Source organism: Schistocerca nitens, chromosome 5, assembly GCF_023898315.1.
Source record: "Schistocerca nitens isolate TAMUIC-IGC-003100 chromosome 5, iqSchNite1.1, whole genome shotgun sequence".
Lineage (NCBI taxonomy): Eukaryota > Metazoa > Arthropoda > Insecta > Orthoptera > Acrididae > Schistocerca > Schistocerca nitens.
Window position 1 is genome coordinate 57,085,039 of NC_064618.1, and position 22,289 is coordinate 57,107,327.

The 22,289-nt window shown below is 47.7% G+C and overlaps 1 protein-coding gene across 1 annotated transcript in view; it reads left to right on the forward strand.

The window, feature by feature from the left end:
• Nucleotides 1-22,289, forward strand: part of LOC126260276 (atrial natriuretic peptide receptor 1-like) — an 875,013-nt gene that overhangs the window by 512,683 nt on the left and 340,041 nt on the right. Inside the window, exon 4 of the mRNA XM_049957602.1 lies at nucleotides 10,923-11,079. Coding sequence (XP_049813559.1) covers nucleotides 10,923-11,079 — 157 coding nt within the window. The remainder of the gene's footprint in view (nucleotides 1-10,922; nucleotides 11,080-22,289) is intronic.

Genomic DNA, 22,289 nt, shown 5'->3' on the forward strand with positions numbered 1-22,289 from the left:
CAGTGTTCTGTGGGGCACATAGTGAAGGTCATCCTTTTTCACTGCTTCCCATCTTGAAGACGAGTTCTGCAGCTTAGGCGAAAAACGTTTATTGTGTGGTAGGTGTATTACATACTTTCACGAAATTTTTTGGGGTATTGTGGAGGGAAAGAGGTTCTTCACACCAAAACAAGAAATAAGTCCATGTAAACAGGCATCCGAAATTTTTTGGGTATCTAGTGAAATTCAGAATTTTGCATCCACCGCATCCACCGCTCACTTTCAAACACTCTCGGATGGTGTTGAATAGCTTCGCAGGTTTCCATTAGTCGTAGATGAAGCGTCGCTGCATTAGAAGTCTACTGATTTGAGTGATCTCACAACCTTAAGCAAAGTCTTAGATCGAGGGAACGTGCAAGCCGTGGAACCAGTCCTCTACTGTACGAAATTTTCTGAGCAGAGTCGGATATCAACAGAACTTCATGTTGTGGTGACAATGTGGCTAGATATATTTAAAATGGACTTTCAAAAGCATAGTAGGGTGTCGATTTGGGTCCGCCAGTAAGACGTTTACTTTACCGAGGGTGGCAGGAATCGTGTTAAGTCGCACATTTGCCGGATAACATAGGCGACAACACTGGACGTTGTTTAGACTTCAAAAAGAGGATAGGTCACTTTGTGAATGAATTGTGCTGCTAGTTAGATCAGGCAGTTATTGTTCCAGTAATCTGCAGTTGCGATGGCGATAACAACAACAACAACAACAACAACAACAACAACTTGGACTTCCGTTGGGTGCCTGATACCACTTTAATCGAATCCATGAGGTGGCGGCGCTATCTGGTAATTGAGACCGGCCGCGGTTGAGCTACTAATTACCTCTGCGAGAGCGGCTGCCCTTCTCCGTTACGCTAAATGGAAGCATTAGTTTAGCTATCCGGCGCCCACGGTTAATTCATTTATATGGCGTAATCGGCCGTGCAGCTTCTGGAACGCTGGCCGCCACAGTGCTGTGTGTGTGTGTGGGGGGGGGGGGGGGGGGGGAGTAGGTGATTGGGTGGTGTGGGCGCCAGAACTGCCGGCCAGAGGCGCCGGACGCCGGCAGTGGCAATTACAGGAGTGGCCGCAGGGAGCTGGGACACGGGAGGCGGCGGCGGCCGAGCCGGCCCTTTCATCTGGCGCCTGCTCTGCTGCCAGCCCGGCCACCGAGCACAGTACTGTGCCACAGAGCTGTCCCCCGAGAGCACGGCTGCGTCGCTCCAGACAACATAAACCCGCTTCCATTCACAGGACCACTGTCTTGTCGGATGAGTCCAGTTTGAATGGCCAGGCCGCCATTATACTGAACGCTCGTGTGTTCGTCAGTAGTGATGAGAGTCACGTAGTACTGTTGGGTCGTAGATCCCGGTGGCCTTGTGGGAAATGCCCCCTCCCCACTCAGTGTATGAGACGAAGAGGTATTCAGAAGTTTCCGAAAACTTAATTTTGAACATATATGGTTAATGCCACTACATATCTCCCAGATCATCTTTCTTGAACCACGGTGTGAAGTGGCTGCGAGCTGCGTAATTAAGTTGGTCGTTGGCGAGTTCATCATTTCCATGAGTGTGCGGTATTCAAATGGTTGACCTAAGAGACTAGCGTGTCGGCTTTATTTTAAACTTGAGAAAACCGTTGCAGTAACGATCAAATATTAAAGCAACTTTTGGAGATACGACTTTATGTCACATAGGGTCTTACGTTCAGTATAAGCGTTGAAAGACATGCTAACATCGACAGATGATGACAATCGTTCGGATCAGCTAGCGACTTGAATCAAACCAGACAATAAATTAAGGGATCTAATTCTGGAACATAGCAGGCAAATGATTCAAGATAGTTGCTACACCCTGGGAAAAAATCACTGGCACGTTTAAAAGTATTAGGGCGAGCTTATGTTATGACTGCTTCAAGACGATCATAAGCAATGTCTTATCGAAACTCTAAGGAACTTAAACAACTATTTCAAGACGATTCAAATTTCCTTCAAAGGTTGTCATCGGTGAAAAAAGTTGAGTTTATAGCTACGATCCTCTAAGTAAGTAGCAATCGTGGCAACGGAAGAGTGCTTCTTCACCTCGGCCATAAAAGCTCCGTAACTAAAGACTAACATTAAGCCCTTGTTAAATCTGTTTCTCGATTCTGACTCGGTTGTTTATATAAACTTCCCTTCTAGTTAGATCATCGATAAACGATCGAGCTATTCTAAGAGAGTGGATACAAGGCATGAACATAAAATATTCACAGAAGTGATGTACGAACCACTTGACATCATAACAGTGCACAGCAGCATACGACCTACATTACTTATGGAATTTTGACTGAAAACAATACAAAACATGACATCTTGGATATTCGGGAATCGAGCCGGATGTTCACGTCGTTCTCGCACGATATTTCAACAGCGTGCCTTGTTGTCTTCTTCAGGTGCTACCTGCGACTGGTCCATGGGTCTTGCGTGGATCTGCACGGAGATAACTTGCCCTACGATGTGTGATGGAGTTCGCAGAAGTTATTGCTTTGCCTCCCATGCATGCCGATGTAATGTGTCTTGACGTGTAGGTTGTCTTCTTGGGTGTCTCCTCAGCACAGTTCTGCAATGCTAGCTATGTAGCGAGAAGGTGTGGCCAGCGGGTGGTGACGCTGCGCGGCAGTTTGCGGCCCAGCGTCCGGATTTTGGCGTTGTGCGACCGGCCAGCACATTCGTAAAAGGTGCGGCCGGTCGCCTGGAAGAGGTCACGGAGCAGAGGGACTTCCGCGACGTCGAGAAGATGAGCGGTGGGGAAATCGTAAGGCAGGTGTAAGGCCAGCCGACGGATGCGATTCTGCAGTGTCTCCAGCTTCTTCAGGTTCGTGTCGGCGGCGTTCCTCCAGACGACGGCGGCGTATTGGAGTACAGGGCGGAGCAGCGCCCTGTACAGAGTGATGCCCAGCCGTGGTGGTAGTTGGGAACCGGGGTGTAGCACCGGGTAGAGTATGCGGAGCCTGTTCCGCACTTTGTTCTTCACTTCGCGGATGTGCGGAACCCATGTGAGTCGGCTGTCGATGGTGACGCCGAGGTAATGCGCCGTTGGACGCCACGGGACAGGGCTTTCACCGACGGTGAGCGGTCGCAGACCTGCAGGAACGAGTCGCCTGGTGACGATCATGAACTGCATCTTGGACCCATTGAATTCTAGACGCCACTTCATTGCCCAGGCTGCCAGGGTGTCAACGGCGAGCTGCAGACGGCGGCGCATGACGGCGGCATTGAGGCTCCTCGTATATAGAGCCGAGCCATCCGCGTACAGGGCGAGCCGCACACGGTCGATCTTCGGCGCATCAGAAGTGTGCAGCGAGTACAGGAGTGGCCCCAAGACCGGCGTTGATGCGGCGGACGGAGGACAAGCCATGCGCGGCCCGCACATGGAAGGTCCTATCGGCAAGATAGGAACGGATGAGACGGACGTGCGACGTCGGGACCCCAAGTTCAAAAAGTTTGAATAAGAGGCCGCGGTGCCACACACTGTCGAAAGCAGGCGACACGTCCAGGAACACCGCGCCGAAGAGCTCGCGCTGCTCGAGGGCGACGAACGCATCTTCCACTAGCCGAAGGAGTTGGTGAACTGCCGAGTGGCCCCTGCGAAAGCCGAACTGCTCTTCGGGCAGGAGGCCTTCCTCGTCAACGTGGCGCTGCAGCCGCCTGATGTACAAGCTTTCAAAGACCTCGGAGACGTCCGGCAGAAAACTAATAGGTCTGTAGTTCGCGGGCTGGCGCAGAGCCTTCCCCATCTTCGGAATCGCCACGATCTCTGCACGCTTCCAGGACTGAGGAAAACTGCAGGACCGGAGGATTACATTAAAGACGTCGGCGAGATGAGTGACAGCCACCGGCGGCAACTTCTGGAGAAGGGCGTTAGAAACTTCGTCTGGGCCCGCAGCTTTCCTGGGGTTCAGGGCACGCAGGATGGAAGACACCTCCTCCGCCGTTGTCTCCTCAATGACGTCGTCGTCGTCGCGTGCCTCCAGGTAGCGTGGGAGCCGGTCAGCAACCAGGGCGTCGTGGACAGCGTCAGTCGGGTCTTCGATAGGCGTAAACGCGGCCTCGAAGACGTCTGCGAGGGCATCAGCCTTCGCAGATGGTTCGCAGACAGCCTGACCGTGAACCAGCAGCGGAGGGATGCGTTGCGTGCGGCGTAGGAAACGCTTCGTCGTCCGCCAGGCCGTGCCGTCGTCAAGACAGAGGGTGGCGACCTTGTTATTCCAGTCGCGATAGCGATGGTTGTCAATGGCGGCCCGGATGTCCCGACGCATCCTGTTGAGGAGGCGCTTGGTGTCGGCATTTCTTGTCCTCTTCCACTCCCGGCTGACCCGGTTCTTCTCAGTGATGGCCGCAAGGATGTCCGGCGGCAGCTGTCGGGAGTAGTCAGGCGGAGTGCGTGGTCGGCGCGGCGTTGCTATATTGGCAGCGTCGATCGTGGTTGCCACGAAATGCAGAAGTGCTCTGTCCGCTCCAGCTTCCGCAGGGGGCGGCGCGGTGGCGAGTGAGTCCGTCACGGCTGCTTGAAACCTGTCCCAGTCGATGCCAGCAAGTGAGATGCCTCTCCTGGGCTGTTGTAGGGCGTCTAGGTCTATATCAAAAACCACTGGGACACGATCAGAAGACAGTGCCGTCCTCGTCGTGACGGTGATCTGATGAGGGATGCCCTTGACGACCGCGATGTCGATTATATCCGAGAGGCCACGGGCAGGGAAGATAGTCGGGTCGTACGGCCCCACCACAAGCGCGTAGTGACGTTCCGCTACCCGGAGCAGGCAGCGCCCAGCGGCATTGGTGATCCTGGAGATCCAGGAGACATGTTTACTATTGAAGTCCCCGGCGACGAACACCTGCCCCCTCAAGGAGAGCAGAGCATCGATGTCATCAGGGTCCAGTGGGCGAGACGGCGGGCGATAGGCAGCGACGAACGTGATGGCGCCCGCCGGGGTGTGAACGACGACACCAGTGGCCTCCAGCGTTGCCAGTGGTGGAAGTTGTGTCACGTGATGACGAATGCCATTGCGGACGTAAACGGCTGTCCCACCACCCGCCGTCAGTCGATCGGTGCGATAGCTGGAGTAGTTTGCCGCCCTGACGTCGACCCCAGGCTTCATGTGGGTTTCGTTGATAAGGCGAACGTCGACGGCGTCGTCTCGAAGAAATTGGCGAAGTTCGCCGGCTCGAGTGCGGACGCCGTTGGCATTCCACGCGACGACCGTGAGCCCTCTAACGCTGCCCACGGGGCAGCTGGTGAGTGTTGACAGCGGTCGGGGCCAGAGCGGCCATCGGCACTGCAGCGGTGAGTTGCTGCGAGAGGACTTCAATCAACTTCGTGGCACTGGTCACCAGGGCAGTGAGCTGCGTGACGAGGTTGGCCCGGTCAGCGGCGGAGGCAGCAGGCGCGGCCCCGTCGCCGGAAGGGGGAGGCGTGGCTGCTTCGCCGTGAGAGTCCACCTGGGGCTGCTCGACGGTGCCGAGCGCTGGGTACCCACGGGGCGTCGACCCCCGCGCCTGCGGTTGGCGGGGCGCGGTCCGGCCGACGCGCCGGGAGAGGCAGCTCCCGGGTCCGTCACTAGCAGCTGGGGTGGAGGTGCAGGAGCCTCAGGTGTCGGCACGGCCTCGGATGCGGCGGGACCAGGAGCGGCCGGCGCCGTCGGGACGGCGGAGGGCGTCCCTGACGCTGCCGCCGCGAAAGAGACGCCGGGCCGTCTCGTTGCTGGCTTCTTCGGACGTGGCGCGGGTGTTTGGCCACGTTGGCGAGCGATGGCACGCTTCCACACCTCACACCCACGATAACTGGCCACGTGTGCTCCGCCACAGAGCGCACATGTCGGCTTCTCGGTGGGCGGACGGGGGCACACACTTCCTGCGTGGGCGCCGGCGCATTTAACACATCTGTCCGGCATTGAGCAGTGGCGCGCGACGTGATTTATCCCCTGGCAGCGAAAGCACTGCGCTGGGCCTCTCCGGGAGCGAAGATCTTCGGTCCGAACCGGAACGTCGGCGACCCGCGTCAATTGGTAGAGCTTCCGGTTCTCCACGGTGTCGGATCAGACGACCAGGAAGACCGGCATATCATCGCGTGATTTAGGCGACTTCATCTTCACAACTGCCCGGATGTAGAAGCCCAGGTCAGCGAGTTCACGATGCAGGTGATCGGCTTCCATGTTGAACGGGAGGTCGCGTATTACAATCTTCAAGACCTTGTCAGGTGCGGAAGCGTGGGTATAGAATGGGATACCACGCTCAGACGCCTCCTGAGTGACCCGGCGATAATCGTCAGCAGTGCGGAGTGTGACCCGGTACAGGTCACGCCGGGCAGGCTCCACGGTGTACACGGCCGTTGTCCAGCTGCGCAACAACTTCTGCAGTTCCCCATAGGGCGGCCGAAACTGGAGGACCATTGGCGGAAGATGGGAGTCTTTTTTCGGTGCAGGATCGCGCGGCAGCTGTTCCGGCGCGTCAGCGAGCGCGTCGAATGAGTTGGCGACGGCAGTTGGAAGCGTCGTCGATGACTGCATGCGTCTTGCAGTTCGCCGGGCCGGGACAAAACCGTCGGCGTCAGGGGCGAAATCGTGCTTGGCCCTCTTCTCGATCGGCGAGCTGCGAACAGCGGACGTCGCGGCTGTTGCCCTCCTCTTCTTTTTCCCGCTTCGTCCGCGTGGCTGAGGCGCGGTGGAGCTCTCATCTTCAGAATCGGGCAGCGGAGCAGACAGCGCTGTCTTCAAGGTTTCCGTAGCTGTGTCCATCAAATCCGTAGCCATAGCACTGGTCGTCGTAAGTGGGGGGCCATATGGGGCCGCCGACGGCGCAAGCGCGGCCGGACGGCGATCTGCCACACCCTTCGCGTCGCTAGCAAGCGCACGTACGTCCTTCTCGCGGCTGCACATCTCAGCGACGTGGCGCGTGACTTGGTTCTTGGGTCAATCGAGTCCAGTATTTATGCCTGGAAGGAGCTGGGCTTTCCCTAATCGGTCAGCGCCGAGTCGAGTGTTCCGTCTGTGGTCCGCGCCCGCCAGACTCGACTTCAATGGACACCTCCAGTCACGGATGTTCCGACTGCCGTCCGCGCCCGAGGCACGCTGTTGAAATATCGTGCGAGAACGAGGCGAACATCCGGCTGGATTCCCGAATATCCAAGATGTCAAGAGATCGCCGGGAAAGCATGAAGAATTAAATATGACACATGTTTCCCTTTCGTAGCACTCAGCAGACTTACCTCCGTGTGAGTTCTCCCTTTTCCCCAAAATGTAGCTAAACTTGAAGGGGGAAATATTTCATACAGTGCAGGAGATTCAAAGTGAATGTTTTTGTCGTTTTGCAGGTGTGCGCGGAAATGAGAACAAACGCAAATTTCTCAACCCACGCGGCTTTGAGGACGCTGTCCTTTCTTGGGTACGTTTTGTGGATCGGCATACATCTTTGAGGGTTGTCACTGATCGTTGCCCACTGAAGATCGCGCCTTCGAATTAGAAGTCTCTCCGGGTGCAGTACTGGAACATGAACGACGCTCGCATACCACCATTTTGCAGGAAATCCGAATACTGGGATACCCATATCTTGTGTAACGCATATTATATCGCGTATATCTTTCCCCTTCCCAAACTGGTATCGAAGAAATAGCAGCAACCGTCTTTTACACATTCTGCTATTGTATTCTAAAAGTGGCACTCACAGAATTTTGGAAGAAAACCAGAGATACAAGGAAGGCAACTGCGAAGAAACCAAGAATAACAGAAGAAATACTTCAGTTGATCGATGAAAGAAGGAAGTACAAAAAGGTTCAAGGAAATTCAGGAACACAAAAATACAAATCACTTAGGAATGAAATAAATCGGAAGTGCAGGAAAGCTAAGGCGAAATGGCTACATGAAAAATGTGAGGAAATCGAAAAGGAACTGACTTGGGATAGAGAAATGTCAAAACAATCTTCGGTGAAATTAAAAGCGAGGGTGGTAATATTAAGACTACAATGGGAATTCCGCTGTTAAATGCAGAGGAGAGAGCGGATAGGTAGAAAGAATACATTGAAGGCCCTTGTAAAGGGGAAGACCTGTCTGATGACGTGATACAAGAAGAAACAGGGGTCGATATAGAGGAGGTACGGGATCCAGTGTAACAATTAGAATTTAAAAGAGTTTTGGAAGACTTAAGGTCAAAAATGGCGGAAGGCATAGATACAATACCAACAGAATTTCTGCGATCATTTGGTAAGTGGCAACAAAACGACAATTCACGTTGCTGTGTGGACTGTATGAGACTGGCGATAGAGAATTATCGCACAATCAGCTTGAAACCTCATACACCAAGTTGTTAACAATAACAAGATAGAGAAGAACGGAAAAGAAAATGGTCGATGTGTTAGGATGACGATCAGTTCGGCTTTCGGAAAAGTAAAGGCGCCAGAGAAGTAGTTCTGACGTTGCGGTTGATAATGAAACCAAGACTAAAGGAAAATAAAAACACGTTCATAGGATTTGTCGACCTGGAAAATGCAAAACGTTCGTAACTCAGGAAAATGGGGTTAAGCTATAGGGAGAGACCGGTAATATGAGCCCACAAAATGTGGAAGACAGTGACGTGGTCTCTTTCGTTCCTACTGTTTAATCTGTACATCGAAGAAGCAATGATAGAAATAAAAGGAAGTTTTAAGAGTGGAATTAAAATTCGAGGTGAAAGGATATGAATGATAAGATTCGCTGATAACATTGTCATCCCAGTGAAAGTGAAGAAAAATTACAGGATCTGCTGAGTGGAATGAGCAGTCTAATGAGTACTGAAGACGGATTGAGGGAGAAACATGAAAGTGATAAGAAATAACAGAAATGATTACTGTGGGCAACTTAACATCAGAATCTGAGATCATGGAATGATGAAATTAGGGAGTTCTCCTACCTAGACAGCAAAATAACCCATGACAGGTGGAGCAAGGAGGACATAAAAAGCAGACCAGCACTGGCGAGAAGGGCATTCTTGGCCGAGAGAACTCTACTAGTATCAAACATAGGCCTTAATTTCGGGAAGAAATTTCTGATAATGTACGTCTGGAGATCAGCATTGTATGGCAATGAAACATGGACTATGCGGATTACGGAACAGAAGAGAATCGAAGCATTTCAAACGTGATGAGTATGAATGTTGGAAAATAGGTGTCCTGGTAAGGTAAGGAATGTGGTTATTCTCGACAGAATCGGCGAGCAAAGGAATGTACAAGATGAAGGGACGGGATGGTCGGACATCAAGAAATAACTTCCATGGTACTAGAGAGAGCTGCATAGGATAAAATCCGTACAGAAAGACAGAGATTGGAATACATCCTACAAATAATTTTGGACGTAGCTTGTAAATGCTACGGGAAGGTGTCGTCGTTGAGTGACTGTAGGAGGATTCAAGATGACTTGGACAGGATTTGTGATTGGTGTAAATGTAGAAAAATGTAAATTAATGCAGATGAATAGGAAAAAGAGTCCCGTAATGTTTGAATACTCCATTAGTAGTGTAGTGTTTGAGACAGTCACGTCGATTAAATATTTGGACGTAACATTGCAGAACGATATGAAGTGGGACAAGCATGTAATGGCAGTTGTGGGGAAGGCGGATTGTCGTCTTCGGTTCATTGGTAGCATTTTGGGAAGATGTGGTTCATCTGTAAAGGAGACCCCTTATAAAACACTAATACGACCTATTCTTGAGTACTGCTCGAGCGTTTCGGATCCCTATCAGGTCGGACTGAGGGAGGACATAGAAGCAATTCAGAGGCGGGCTGCTAGATTTGTTACTGGTAGGTTTGATCATCACGCGAGTGTTACGGAAATGCTTCAGGAAGTCGGGTGGAAGTCTCTAGAGGAAAGGAGGCGTTCTTTTCGTGAATCGATACTGAGGAAATTCAGAGAACCAGCATTTGAGGCTGACTGTAGTACAATTTTACTGCCGCCAACTTACATTTCGCGGAAAGACCACAAAGATAAGAGAGATTACGGCTCGTACAGAGGCATACAGGCAGTCATTTTTCCCTCGTTCTGTTTGGGAGTGGAACAGAGAGAGAAGGTGCTAGTTGTGGTACGTGCTACCCTCCGCCACGCACCGTATGGTGGATTGCGGAGTATGTATGTAGATGTAGAAGTGCTACTCAGAGATGAAGAGGTTGGCGCAGAAGAGGAATTAGTGGAGGGCCGCATCAAACCAGCCATATGACTGATGGCCCAAAAAAAAAAAAAAGAAAAAAAACTTCTCCAGGTACTCTTTCTAGAATGCACTACTATCTGTGCAGTTTTTACCACACAAATTTGAGATACCCTGCACAGCTTAAAAAGTACACTTTACCATGCACCTGATGGTTACTCGTAAGGTGCAGCTCGAAATGCAAGTTCAGGAAATATTTAATTTCGCCATTTGAGATGAAAGTTTTCCAGGATAACGTGATAGTTTCACGAAACACCTACCTTGGTCTTATAATAATTCGTTGACATTATAGAATGGGAGGAGGAAGTGCAAGATCGGAACAAAAAACAGTGTGATTTTTCCTTGGTGGCACTCATAAAATTTCAATGATCAGCTGCCGAGGCAGTCGCAAGAAAGTGCCAGAGTTTGGAGCTATCCTAAGAGCGTTAGAGATTCCATATTACTAGGTTCATGAAACTGGCTAATACCCAAAATTGTCAGCAATGAGATTTTTGTGTTGTATTGGTAGAGGATTTCCAAGCCTTTAGAAATCGGGGCGAAGGGAACGCACATTGCAGAGGTCAGGAGGAGATGAAGGGGTTTCCACGGGTAGAGGTGCACGCCGCCAGCGACCAGTTGCTGCAGTAACAAATACCAGCGCCCGATCCAGCATGGAGCAACAGGCAGTGTGTGTAAGTAACGCGCCGGCGCTGGGTTGTTGCAGGGCATCTTCCGGGAGAAGACGCAGTACTCGACGCTGACGCGCATGTCGTACTGCCAGTGCCGGCTGAAGCTGGTGTTCGCCAGCATCTTCCGCCAGTTCGGCTGGCGCCACGTCGCCCTGCTGCTCGACAGATCCGACCTCTTCTCGCTCACCGTGGGTAAGCGTCTTATTCTGTCTAGCCCCGTTTAAGTGCCAATGAATCAATTCTCTCTCAGTACACCTTCCATTTCATCGATAAATTAATGTTGATTAAAACAGTTACAGTTGCTGCTTGTTTTGTCATGTTTTACATTCATACCAGATATCAACAAGACGTAAGAAGGCTAAAGGAATTTCATTCATTCATTTGGCAAGTTTTTGTCAATATCACTTGTGATAAAATCGCCAGGGGTTAACTACAGAGAGCGAAATGTCATCTAATACTTTTACTCTAGATATAAAAGCAGAAGGACATGAAATCGAGGGAGTAGTTGGTAAGTGAGTGAGACAGGGTAATAGTAAAGTGTCATTCATTCTGTATGTAAAGCAAGTAGTAAAGGAAACTGAAGAGAAATTTAAAAAGCGTATTCCAATTCCAGAAGAAGAAACGAAAGCTTTAATGTTTGTCGATGACTTTGAAATTCTGTCAGTGACGGCAAAGAATTCTGAAGATAACTTCAACGGAATGGATACGCATTAAAAGGAAGTCATAGGAAGAACATCAGCGAAGGTAATACACATCAAAAAATGTTTAGCGTCACCCTTTCCGAGAGTTCCGGAACCTGTACAGAAAATTGAAATTCCGACCTTTTATTGCTCATGAAAACCACACATTGCATGTTGTACCACCATACGGTGAGGCCTTAAGACGTGATGGTTCCGATTGCTGTACACACCGATACCTCTAATACCCAGCATCACGTCCTCTTGCATTGATTCATACCTGTATTCGTCGTGGCATACTATCCACAATTTCATCAAGGCACTGTTGGTCTAGATTGTCCCACTTCTCAACTGCAATTCGCCGTAGATCCCTCAGAGTGGTTGGTGGGTAACGTCGTCCATCAACACCCCTTTTCAATGTATCCCAGGCATGTTCGATAGGGTTCATGTCTGGAGAACATGCTGGCCACTCTAGTCGAGCGATGTCGTTTTCCTGAAGGAACTCATTCACAAGATGTGCTCGATAGAGGCGCGAATTGTCGTCCATGAAGAATGCCTCGTCAATATGCTGCCGATATGGTTCCACTATCGGTCGGAGGACGGCATTCATGCTGCCGATATGGTTGCACTATCGGTCGGAGGACGGCATTCACTTATCGTACAGCCGTTAAGGCGCCTTCCATGACCACTAGCAGCGTACGTCGGCTTCAAATAATGCCACCCCAAAACAGCCGGTAACCTCCATCTTACTGCACTCACTGGACAGTGTGTCTAAGGCGTTCAACCTGATTGGGTTCCCTCCAAATACGTCTCCGAAGATTTTATGGTTGAAGGCATATGCGACACTCATCGGTGAAGAGAAGGTGATGCTAATCCTGAGTGGTCCACTCCGCATATTGTTAGGCTCATCTGTACCGCGCTGCATGGTGTCGTGGTTGCAAAGATGGACCTCGCCATGGAAGTCGGGAGTGAAGTTGCACATCATTGCATACAGATTGCGTCTTAATACGACGTCCTGTGGCTGCACAAAAAGCATTATTCAACATGGTGGCGTTGCTGTCACAGTTCCTCCGAGCCATAATCAGTAGGTAGCGGTCACCTACTGCAGTAGTAGCCCTTGGGCGGCGTAAGTGAAGCATGTCATTGACAGTTCCTGTCTCCCTGTACCTCCTCCATGTCTGAACAACATCGCTTTGGTTCACTCCGAGACGCCTGGACACATCCCTTGTTGAGAGCCCTTCCTGGCACAAAGTAACAATGCGGACGCGATCGAACCGTCTAGGCATGATTGAACTACAGGCAACACGAGTCGTGTACCTGCTTCCTGGTGGAATTCGCTGTCGGACCCCTCGTCTAATAGGCGCTGCTCATGCATGGTTGTTTACATATTTGGGCGAGTCAAGTGACGTCTCTGAACAGTCAAAGGGAATGTGTCGGTGATACAATATCCACAGTCAACGTCTATCTTCAGGAGTTCTGGGAACTTGGGTGATGAAAAACTTTTTTTTTATCTCTGTACAATGATAACTGAGTGTAGTAGAATTAAATCAGGTGACACTAAGGGAATTAGCAAGGGAATGAGATACTGAATGTAATGACTTTAGCTGTTTATCTGTAAAATAAGAGAAGATGGCCGAAGTAGAGAAGATGTAAAATACAGTCTGGCAATACCAAGAACAGCGTTTCCTGCAAAAGAGAAATATTGTAATAAGTAGACTGGATATCTGATGTAGAGGTGTTGATTCGCATTAGGAAGAAAAGAAATATATTGCACAATTTGACTAATAAATTTAGTTAATAGGATACATTCTGAGGCACCAAAGGATAATGAGTTTTGCAATTGAAGAAGGTGTGGGGCCAGAATATTAGGAGATGAAGGAGTGACCACAGTAAGCAGGTTCCAAAGGCTATAGGTTACAGTAATTTTTATTTTTTTATTTTGCAGGGACGAAGCCGTTTACATAGGCTAGACTAATCTGAGAAATGCATCAAACCAATTTCGAACTGAAGACAGCAACTTCGGCAAGATCAGTGATGCGGCAAATTAACGAAAATTTCGTTCAGGGTGGTGGCACATCTATGCTCTCTGGGCAGTACTTTGAGATGTTCACAAGTTTAATTGGAAAACATTTTTGTTAGTGCAAATTGGTACCATTCCTTCTTGAAGTACGTGTGCTGTTATTGTAAGTATAGAGTTCTACGACGAGAGCGTGAGAGAGTAATATTTATGTTTTGCATTTGATGACAATATAGGGAGGGCAAGGGTTCTCTCGCACAGCCTCAACTTCTGGAATATCATTAAGGTGGACCTTCCAGCCTAACGTCCTCATCCTAGAGACGATCACTAACGGCATTGCATGATCCCGTTCAGCTGGACACTGTGGACAATTCCCATGTACACCCCACGCGGTACGATGATCAGGAAGTGAAGAATAATGCCGATGCGTTATCGGATGTTGGCAGTCCACACGGTAATTTCCATTTGTCCATCATCGTTCGAGAATAATCATTGAATGAAGCTGGAAACTGATTTCTTCCTTTGTTCAAAATCCGATATTATTATTATTATTCCTCCTCTACATTTCACAACTATTGTTACCTTCAACTGTTAGTCGTAACAGCGTGTATCTCTCACGATATCTCCTCACATGATGAAGATATTCAAAATCCCCTTCATTTCAAGGTACTTATTATCAAGGACACTGGTGATTCTTTCAGGGTCAACCATTCTTACAACATACAGTGGGACCAGTCATCAGTAGTCAATAAACATCTAATTGCGAACCATTCTATCCGAACACAAGGATTCGATTTCCCTAGTTATCAGCGAAGGATCATGAACCCGATCATAGCGAGCAAGGCTGATGTAGGGATGGGTTCGTTCTGCGAATTGTGTCTATGGTAGATCCTTACAGTCAGTTCAACATATCGTCACTGACTGTCTTCTTCGAGAGTACAAAGGAATGATAATGTACATTCACCACTCATCGGATGTTGCTATCGAATGCGTCAGTCTGCTAGACCTAGAAATAATGACTGTACGAGTTGTCACTGTGCACATTTGTCCACAGAAGTTGCATGTATTTATTTGTGTTCAACGTGAGATAGATAAATAAAAATTTATCTTCAATATTTCCAACATTAGAATGTGATCACCGCTTGATATCCTGAATAAGCGTTGCTTGTTCCACAGATGCTGACTCGTATCACAGTAATTTAGTAATGATGATGAGTAGACTGAAGCTGAAGGTAATCGTCCAGAAGAATCAGTGTGTAAAGAAATGGGGTGCTGAAGTATTGAGGAATCATGAGATGCATTTGAAGTTCTCTGAGGCTGTAGACACTGCAATAATGAATACTTCAGTACGCAGTTCAGTTCAAGAACAATGGACATATCTAAAAATAGCTTTCACAGAAGTTGGACGAACATAGATACAAGGTAGATAACCGTGGAGATAACTTGAGCAACAGAACAGAAAAGACACTTCAACCGATGGACGAAAGAAGGAAATATAAAATGTTCAGTGAATTTTCATTCACTTAGAAATCAAACAAAAAGGATGTGAAGGGATGCCAAGGTGAAACGGTTGTAAGAAGAATGAGAACAAATTGAAAAAGATATGGTCATCTGAAGGATTCATTCAGCATATAGCAAAACCAAAACAACCTTCGGTGAAATTAAAAGCAAGGGTGACAACATTAAGAGCGTAATGGCAGTCCAACTGCAAACACAGATGAGAGAGCATATACGTGTAAGGGTACATCGAAGGATTCTACGAGGAGGGGGAAATGTCTGATCAATTTAACATAGACTGGGAAGACCTGCGACGGATTGGGGAGACTTTCGACCAAATAAGGTGAAAGGGCTAAATAAAATCCCTTTGGAGTTTCTAAAATAATTTGGGGCGGTGCAAACAAACGACTATTCAGTTTGGTGTGTAGAATCGATGAGACTGGAGACGTACCATCAAATTTTCGAGAAGCATGATATCTACGAGATCCCGAGAACCGATAAGTGCTAGAACTATCACACAATCAGCATATGAGGTCATGTATCCCACTTGCTAAGAGGCAGAATATACAGAAGCATGGGAAAGAAAACTGAAGATGACGATTAGTTCCGCTTTCGGAAACGTAAAGGCATCAGAAGGGCACTTATAACGTTGATTCGTAATAGAACCAAAACATAAGAAAACTCAAGACAGGATCATAGCCTTTATTAACCTAGAAAAATCATTCGCTAACTTAAAACGGTTCAAAATGTTCAAAATTCTGAGAAAAATAGGGTTAAGGTAGAGGTGGATAATACGCAGTATGTGCAAAAACCAAGAGGCAGCAGTGAGAATGGGAGACCAATAACCAAGTGCTCCGATCAAAAAGGGGAGCAGCTACACAATATTTCTCCATTATTGTACAGTCTATACATCGAAGAAGCAATGACGGAAGAATGAAAGGATGTCATTGATAAGATTCGCTCAAATACACTCCTGGAAATGGAAAAAAGAACACATTGACACCGGTGTGTCAGACCCACCATACTGGGGAGCAGCTACACAATATTTCTCCATTATTGTACAGTCTATACATCGAAGAAGCAATGACGGAAGAATGAAAGGATGTCATTGATAAGATTCGCTCAAATACACTCCTGGAAATGGAAAAAAGAACACATTGACACCGGTGTGTCAGACCCACCATACTTGCTCCGGACACTGCGAGAGGGCTGTACAAGCAATGATCACACGAACGGCACAGCGGACACACCAGGAACCGCGGTGTTGGCCGTCGAATGGCGCTAGCTGCGCAGCATTTGTGCACCGCCGCCGTCAGTGTCAGCCGGTTTGCCGTGGCATACGGAGCTCCATCGCAGTCTTTAACACTGGTAGCATGCCGCGACAGCGTGGACGTGAACCGTATGTGCAGTTGACGGACTTTGAGCGAGGGCGTATAGTGGGCATGCGGGAGGCCGGGTGGACGTACCGCCGAATTGCTCAACACGTGGGGCGTGAGGTCTCCACAGTACATCGATGTTGTCGCCAGTGGTCGGCGGAAGGTGCACGTGCCCGTCGACCTGGGACCGGACCGCAGCGACGCACGGATGCACGCCAAGACCGTAGGATCCTACGCAGTGCCGTAGGGGACCGCACCGCCACTTCCCAGCAAATGAGGCACACTGTTGCTCCTGGGGTATCGGCGAGGACCATTCGCAACCGTCTCCATGAAGCTGGGCTACGGTCCCGCACACCGTTAGGCCGTCTTCCGCTCACGCCCCAACATCGTGCAGCCCGCCTCCAGTGGTGTCGCGACAGGCGTGAATGGAGGGACGAATGGAGACGTGTCGTCTTCAGCGATGAGAGTCGCTTCTGCCTTGGTGCCAATGATGGTCGTATGCGTGTTTGGCGCCGTGCAGGTGAGCGCCACAATCAGGACTGCATACGACCGAGGCACACAGGGCCAACACCCGGCATCATGGTGTGGGGAGCGATCTCCTACACTGGCCGTACACCACTGGTGATCGTCGAGGGGACACTGAATAGTGCACGGTACATCCAAACCGTCATCGAACCCATCGTTCTACCATTCCTAGACCGGCAAGGGAACCTGCTGTTCCAACAGGACAATGCACGTCCGCATGTATCCCGTGCCACCCAACGTGCTCTAGAAGGTGTAAGTCAACTACCCTGGCCAGCAAGATCTCCGGATCTGCCCCCCATTGAGCGTGTTTGGGACTGGATGAAGCGTCGTCTCACGCGGTCTGCACGTCCAGCACGAACGCTGGTCCAACTGAGGCGCCAGGTGGAAATGGCATGGCAAGCCGTTCCACAGGACTACATCCAGCATCTCTACGATCGTCTCCATGGGAGAATAGCAGCCTGCATTGCTGCGAAAGGTGGATATACACTGTACTAGTGCCGACATTGTGCATGCTCTGTTGCCTGTGTCTATGTGCCTGTGGTTCTGTCAGTGTGATCATGTGATGTATCTGACCCCAGGAATGTGTCAATAAAGTTTCCCCTTCCTGGGAAAATGAATTCACGGTGTTCTTATTTCAATTTCCAGGAGTGTACGAGGTCATTTCAAAAAATTCCACAACATTCGTAATTTCGCGCCAATGGTATGTTGGACCGATATGTGGTTGGCATCCTTGCACACGCCTTTGTTTAATGTGTAACTGCTGGATGTTTCATTGTTGTATGTCTTTTAGTTACTGTTCAGTGATGTACTGAGTAGACCGTTGCATCGCTCAGTATGCGAGTTTTGAGATAGCAGAGTGAGAAGAGCAACACGTCGGCACAAAATTTTGCGTGGAACTTAGGAAAACCCTTACAGAGCACATCAGGTGATGCAGAAAGCCTACAGTGATGAGTGCTTGAGCCGTACTTGGCGTTACGAATGGTTCACACAATTTAAAAATGGGCTGGCGGAAGTCCTTCAGGACGTCCTTCGACGTCTACGGACGACGCTCATGTCAGGTTACCGAAGAATGTAACATTTCAGTCAGATTATGTCATGAAATCCTGACACAGCATCTTGGAATGCATCGTCTTGCCGCCAAGTTCGTCTCACAGCTCATGAGTCAAGACCAGAAAGACCTTCGCCTCGAAATTTATGAGGAGCTTTAAGATCGCGCAAATGAGAACGATATGTTTCTTAAGATAATCGTAACTGGTGAAGAGACGTGGGTCTGCAGTTACGATGTTCAGACTAAGGTTCAGTCTTCACAGTTGGTCGGGAAAGTTTCTCCAAGACCAAAAAAAGCTCGTCAGGTCAGATCAAATGTCAAAGCCATGGTACTGTCGGGACGTGTTGCGACGCCTACGAAAAATGTGAGAAGGAAACAGCCTGAAATGTGACAATTCATGGCTCTTGCATAACGATAACACTCCCTAACATTCATCCCTGTTGGTGCGTGACTACTGCACAAAAAACGAAATCACTGTGATGCCTCACCCTCTATACTCTTTTGACCTTGCCCCTGCAGACGCATTTTTATTTCCAAAGTCTAAAACCCCGTTGAAGGGACGCAGACTTGCAACGATAGACGGCATAAAAGAAAATTCTCATGCGCCGCTTCACGGAATCCAGCAAGCGGGATACCAAGACTGCTTCAGGAAGTGGAAACGGCATTGGACGTGGTGTATCAATTGTGGAGGAGAAGATTTCGAAGGAGACCGTACACCATAAGTAAAAGGTAAGCGTAGAAAAATTCTGTCGACAAAGTTCCAGAATGTTTGAACAGACCTTGTATTTCTACTCTCAGTGAAAGTTGTAACCATCTCTTTTACAACAGTGTAAAAGTGATATTTAAAAGTGTTTGGCAAACCTCAATGGCGAATGTTACTGTCGCCTGCGTAAATAATTCTCAGTATACTGAGAAACGGTAGTCAGCTATGGTTATGTGACATAACACCTCATAAAACATAAAAATTGTTTAATGGCTTATCTTTGTTCCTTCCTTGGGATTTTCTCGAAATTTTTCATTGGCATAGGGTATCTAGAAAGGTATTTCATATCTGCAGAGGAGAAATCCAAACAAAATTTACGTGTTTTCGAAAGTTTTATTACATCGCGTTTTGACTTTATTAAATGTATAGAGTTTTATACTAAATATGAATGTCTGTCACTGACAAGTTTCCTTATAAAATTAAGATGATTTACAGCAGCTGTTGAATGGAATGATCTGTCTAATGAGTACAAAATATGAACCGAGAGTAAAGTGAAAGCAATAAGGAGTAGCTGAAATGAAATTAGTAATAAATGTAACATAAAATTGGTGATGACGTAGTAGGTGAAGGTATTCTGATAACTTGAAAGCAAAATGAGAAATGATCGACAGAGCAAGGACAGAAAAGGGACACTAGCAGAGACAAAGAGCATTCCTGGCCAAGACAAGGCCAGGAAGGAAGATATTCGGATAATATACGCTTTGAGTACAATATTTCTTGGTAATGAAACATTGACTGTGAGAAAATAGGGAAATAAGGGAATCAAAGAATTTGAAATTTGAGATGTGGTACTACAGAAGAATGTTGAAAATTAGGTTAACTGATAAGGTAGTCCTCTGATTTGATGCGACTAGCCACGAATTCCTCTCCTGTGCCAACTTCCTCATCTCAGACAGTACTTGCAAAATACGTCCCCAATTATTTGCTAAATGTATACCAATCTGTGTCCTTCTATATTATTTTCACACTGTACAGCTCCCTCTAATATCATGGGAGTTATTCCCTGATGTCTTAACAGACATAGTATAATCATATTTCTTCTTCTTGCCAGTGTTCTCCATATGCTCCTTTTCACATCGATTCTAAGGAGGTTCTCCTCATTCTTTACCTTACAAGTTCACCTAGTTTTCAACATTTTCTTGTAGCACCACATCTCAAATTTCAAATTCTTGATTCCCTTATTTTCCAGTTTTCTCACAGTCCATAATTCATTGAAAATGAAATACTCTACTCAAAGCGTATATTATCTGAAATTTCTTCCTAAAATTAATTTGACACCACTAGCCTTGTCTTGGCCAGGAATGCTCTTCGTCTCTGCTAGTCTCTTTTTTCTGTCCTTGCTTCGATGATGTCTCATTTTGCTTTCAAGGTATCAATGTTACACAGCTCTGAATGGAGTTCTGAAATTTCTATGGGGTGGTTCGAAGGTGTAGAACCACCTTTCTTCAACGAAAACAGACGGATATACTGAGATTTATAGTCGAGTAGTATGAGGTGGTAGGGGAGTAACGCTTGGGAGCTATGATACCAACTTGGCCGCCCGCCTGAAAGCCGCCGTCCTGGATGTAACTCTTATTTCTGAATTGGAAATGAGATCATGTGACTTATCAATTATCATGTGATATATCAAGTACATAGAAAAATATAAGAAAAAAACCATTGGAGCAAAGTTTTATCCATTACCGACTTATGTCGCATTTTGTACAGAACAAGGCAAATGATATTGATAACCCATAAATGATACCGTATGTACAAGAGATGTAGTCACACATGTTATAAGGCTATTGTTATCCACTTCGCCCATTGTTCGTGTCATAGGCTTCAGGCAAAAAATGAGTCGGAACGCGAGCGCATACATCAACAATCCTTTGCCTGAGGTGTGCAAGGTTTCCAATTTCACCGCTGATAGAAAAGCTTTCACATGTCTACACAATCTAAATTAATGTACTTACATCCGAATAACGAGTCGACCACACCATCGAGTCTGTACGTCCTACACTACCTGTCGGAAGTATCCAGACATCTGTTAGTGGACATTAGTACTGGGTGTACCCATCCATACCTTTATGACGAATTCTGCTGGGGACGCTCTCAATGAGGTGCCTGATGTCCGCGGTTGGATGGCAGCCCATTCTTCCCAAAGAGCCGAAAGCAGAGAAGCTAGTGATGCTGGGCAGTGAGATTTGGAGCGAAGCTGACGTTCTAATTCATCCCCAAAGGTGTTTCATTGGTTTCAGGTCGGGACTCTAGGCAGGAATGTTTTTGTCCACAAAGCATTGCTTCAGATAGGCTACTCTGTGACAGGGTGCACTGTGTAATATATTATTAGTGGTTAGTTAATTTAAAATATTGTTTATTTATTGTTATAAATAAGTATTCTTTATGTCTGCTTTTATTTTAATTATTGGTTTAGTTATTGGTTTTAGTTGGTTTAGCTTAGTTCCTATTTCCTTTTATCTTTACCCTCCTGTAAACCTGGAAAATATAAATATTTCGTTTTAAATACCACATAAGAGCAAGAGATGTATTTCGCAGCGGCGATCTTGTGGAAACTGCTTGTCGTTATATGCTCTGCCTGAAATCTCTAAACCTTTACTCGCTACGCAGATCGTTGGGCACAACTGTGTGGTATGTTGTTTGATGAGTGTTGATGATAAGTCTAACAATTTAGCAAGTTATTTATTAATTCGGAGGTAATCTCTACGAATTCTGACCGTGGAAAATGCAGGTTCGCACTATCCTTCCAAACTTCACCTCCGAGCGATCTACGTCTCGTAATATCTGTACCGTGACAATTAACTAATTTCGGTATGGAGATATACACAACTTGAATACTTGATGTCAGTTATTGGATTTTATTTTGTGCAAAAAACTATTTGAACATTTAGTATGCACCGTAATGGCGTCTCATAAGAATACAATCTCTCTCATCCTCTCACACGTCCGATAACTCCATTTCCTTCACAAAGAGTCCATACAACAAAATCTTTGGCTCGATAAAACATAGAGATGCGGGGAACGTGTGATTCTCGCAGTCGGTATATGCTGTTCGCCACAATATCAATCGTCGCCCCTATATCCATTGTTATTACGTAAAGTCATCCCACTACTAAAACACCATATCCGCACCCCATTATTGGCCCCCTGTATAACGACCGTGAAGCAACTCACTCCACGAATTAGGCAAACCTTAACGCATCCAAGTGGATTGCTAGAATGGGTAGCGCGATTCATCGCTGTGAACCACTCGCCTCCAGCCGCACCGGCCTGGGCACCACCCCACGCGTCGCCCAGTGCTGACTAGATAAGTGTGTGACTTGAGAGGAACTGGCTGACCAGCGTACCACATTCCTTTTAACTCCTTACGCACAGATCAATGCGCTAAGTGGAGAACTCAGGAGTCATTCCTTCCTCTGATTTCACGCAATTTTTGACAACCACTCTTCGCAGTGCCTGATGGTCCCTACCTGTCAATACATGAGATATACCTGATCTCGGT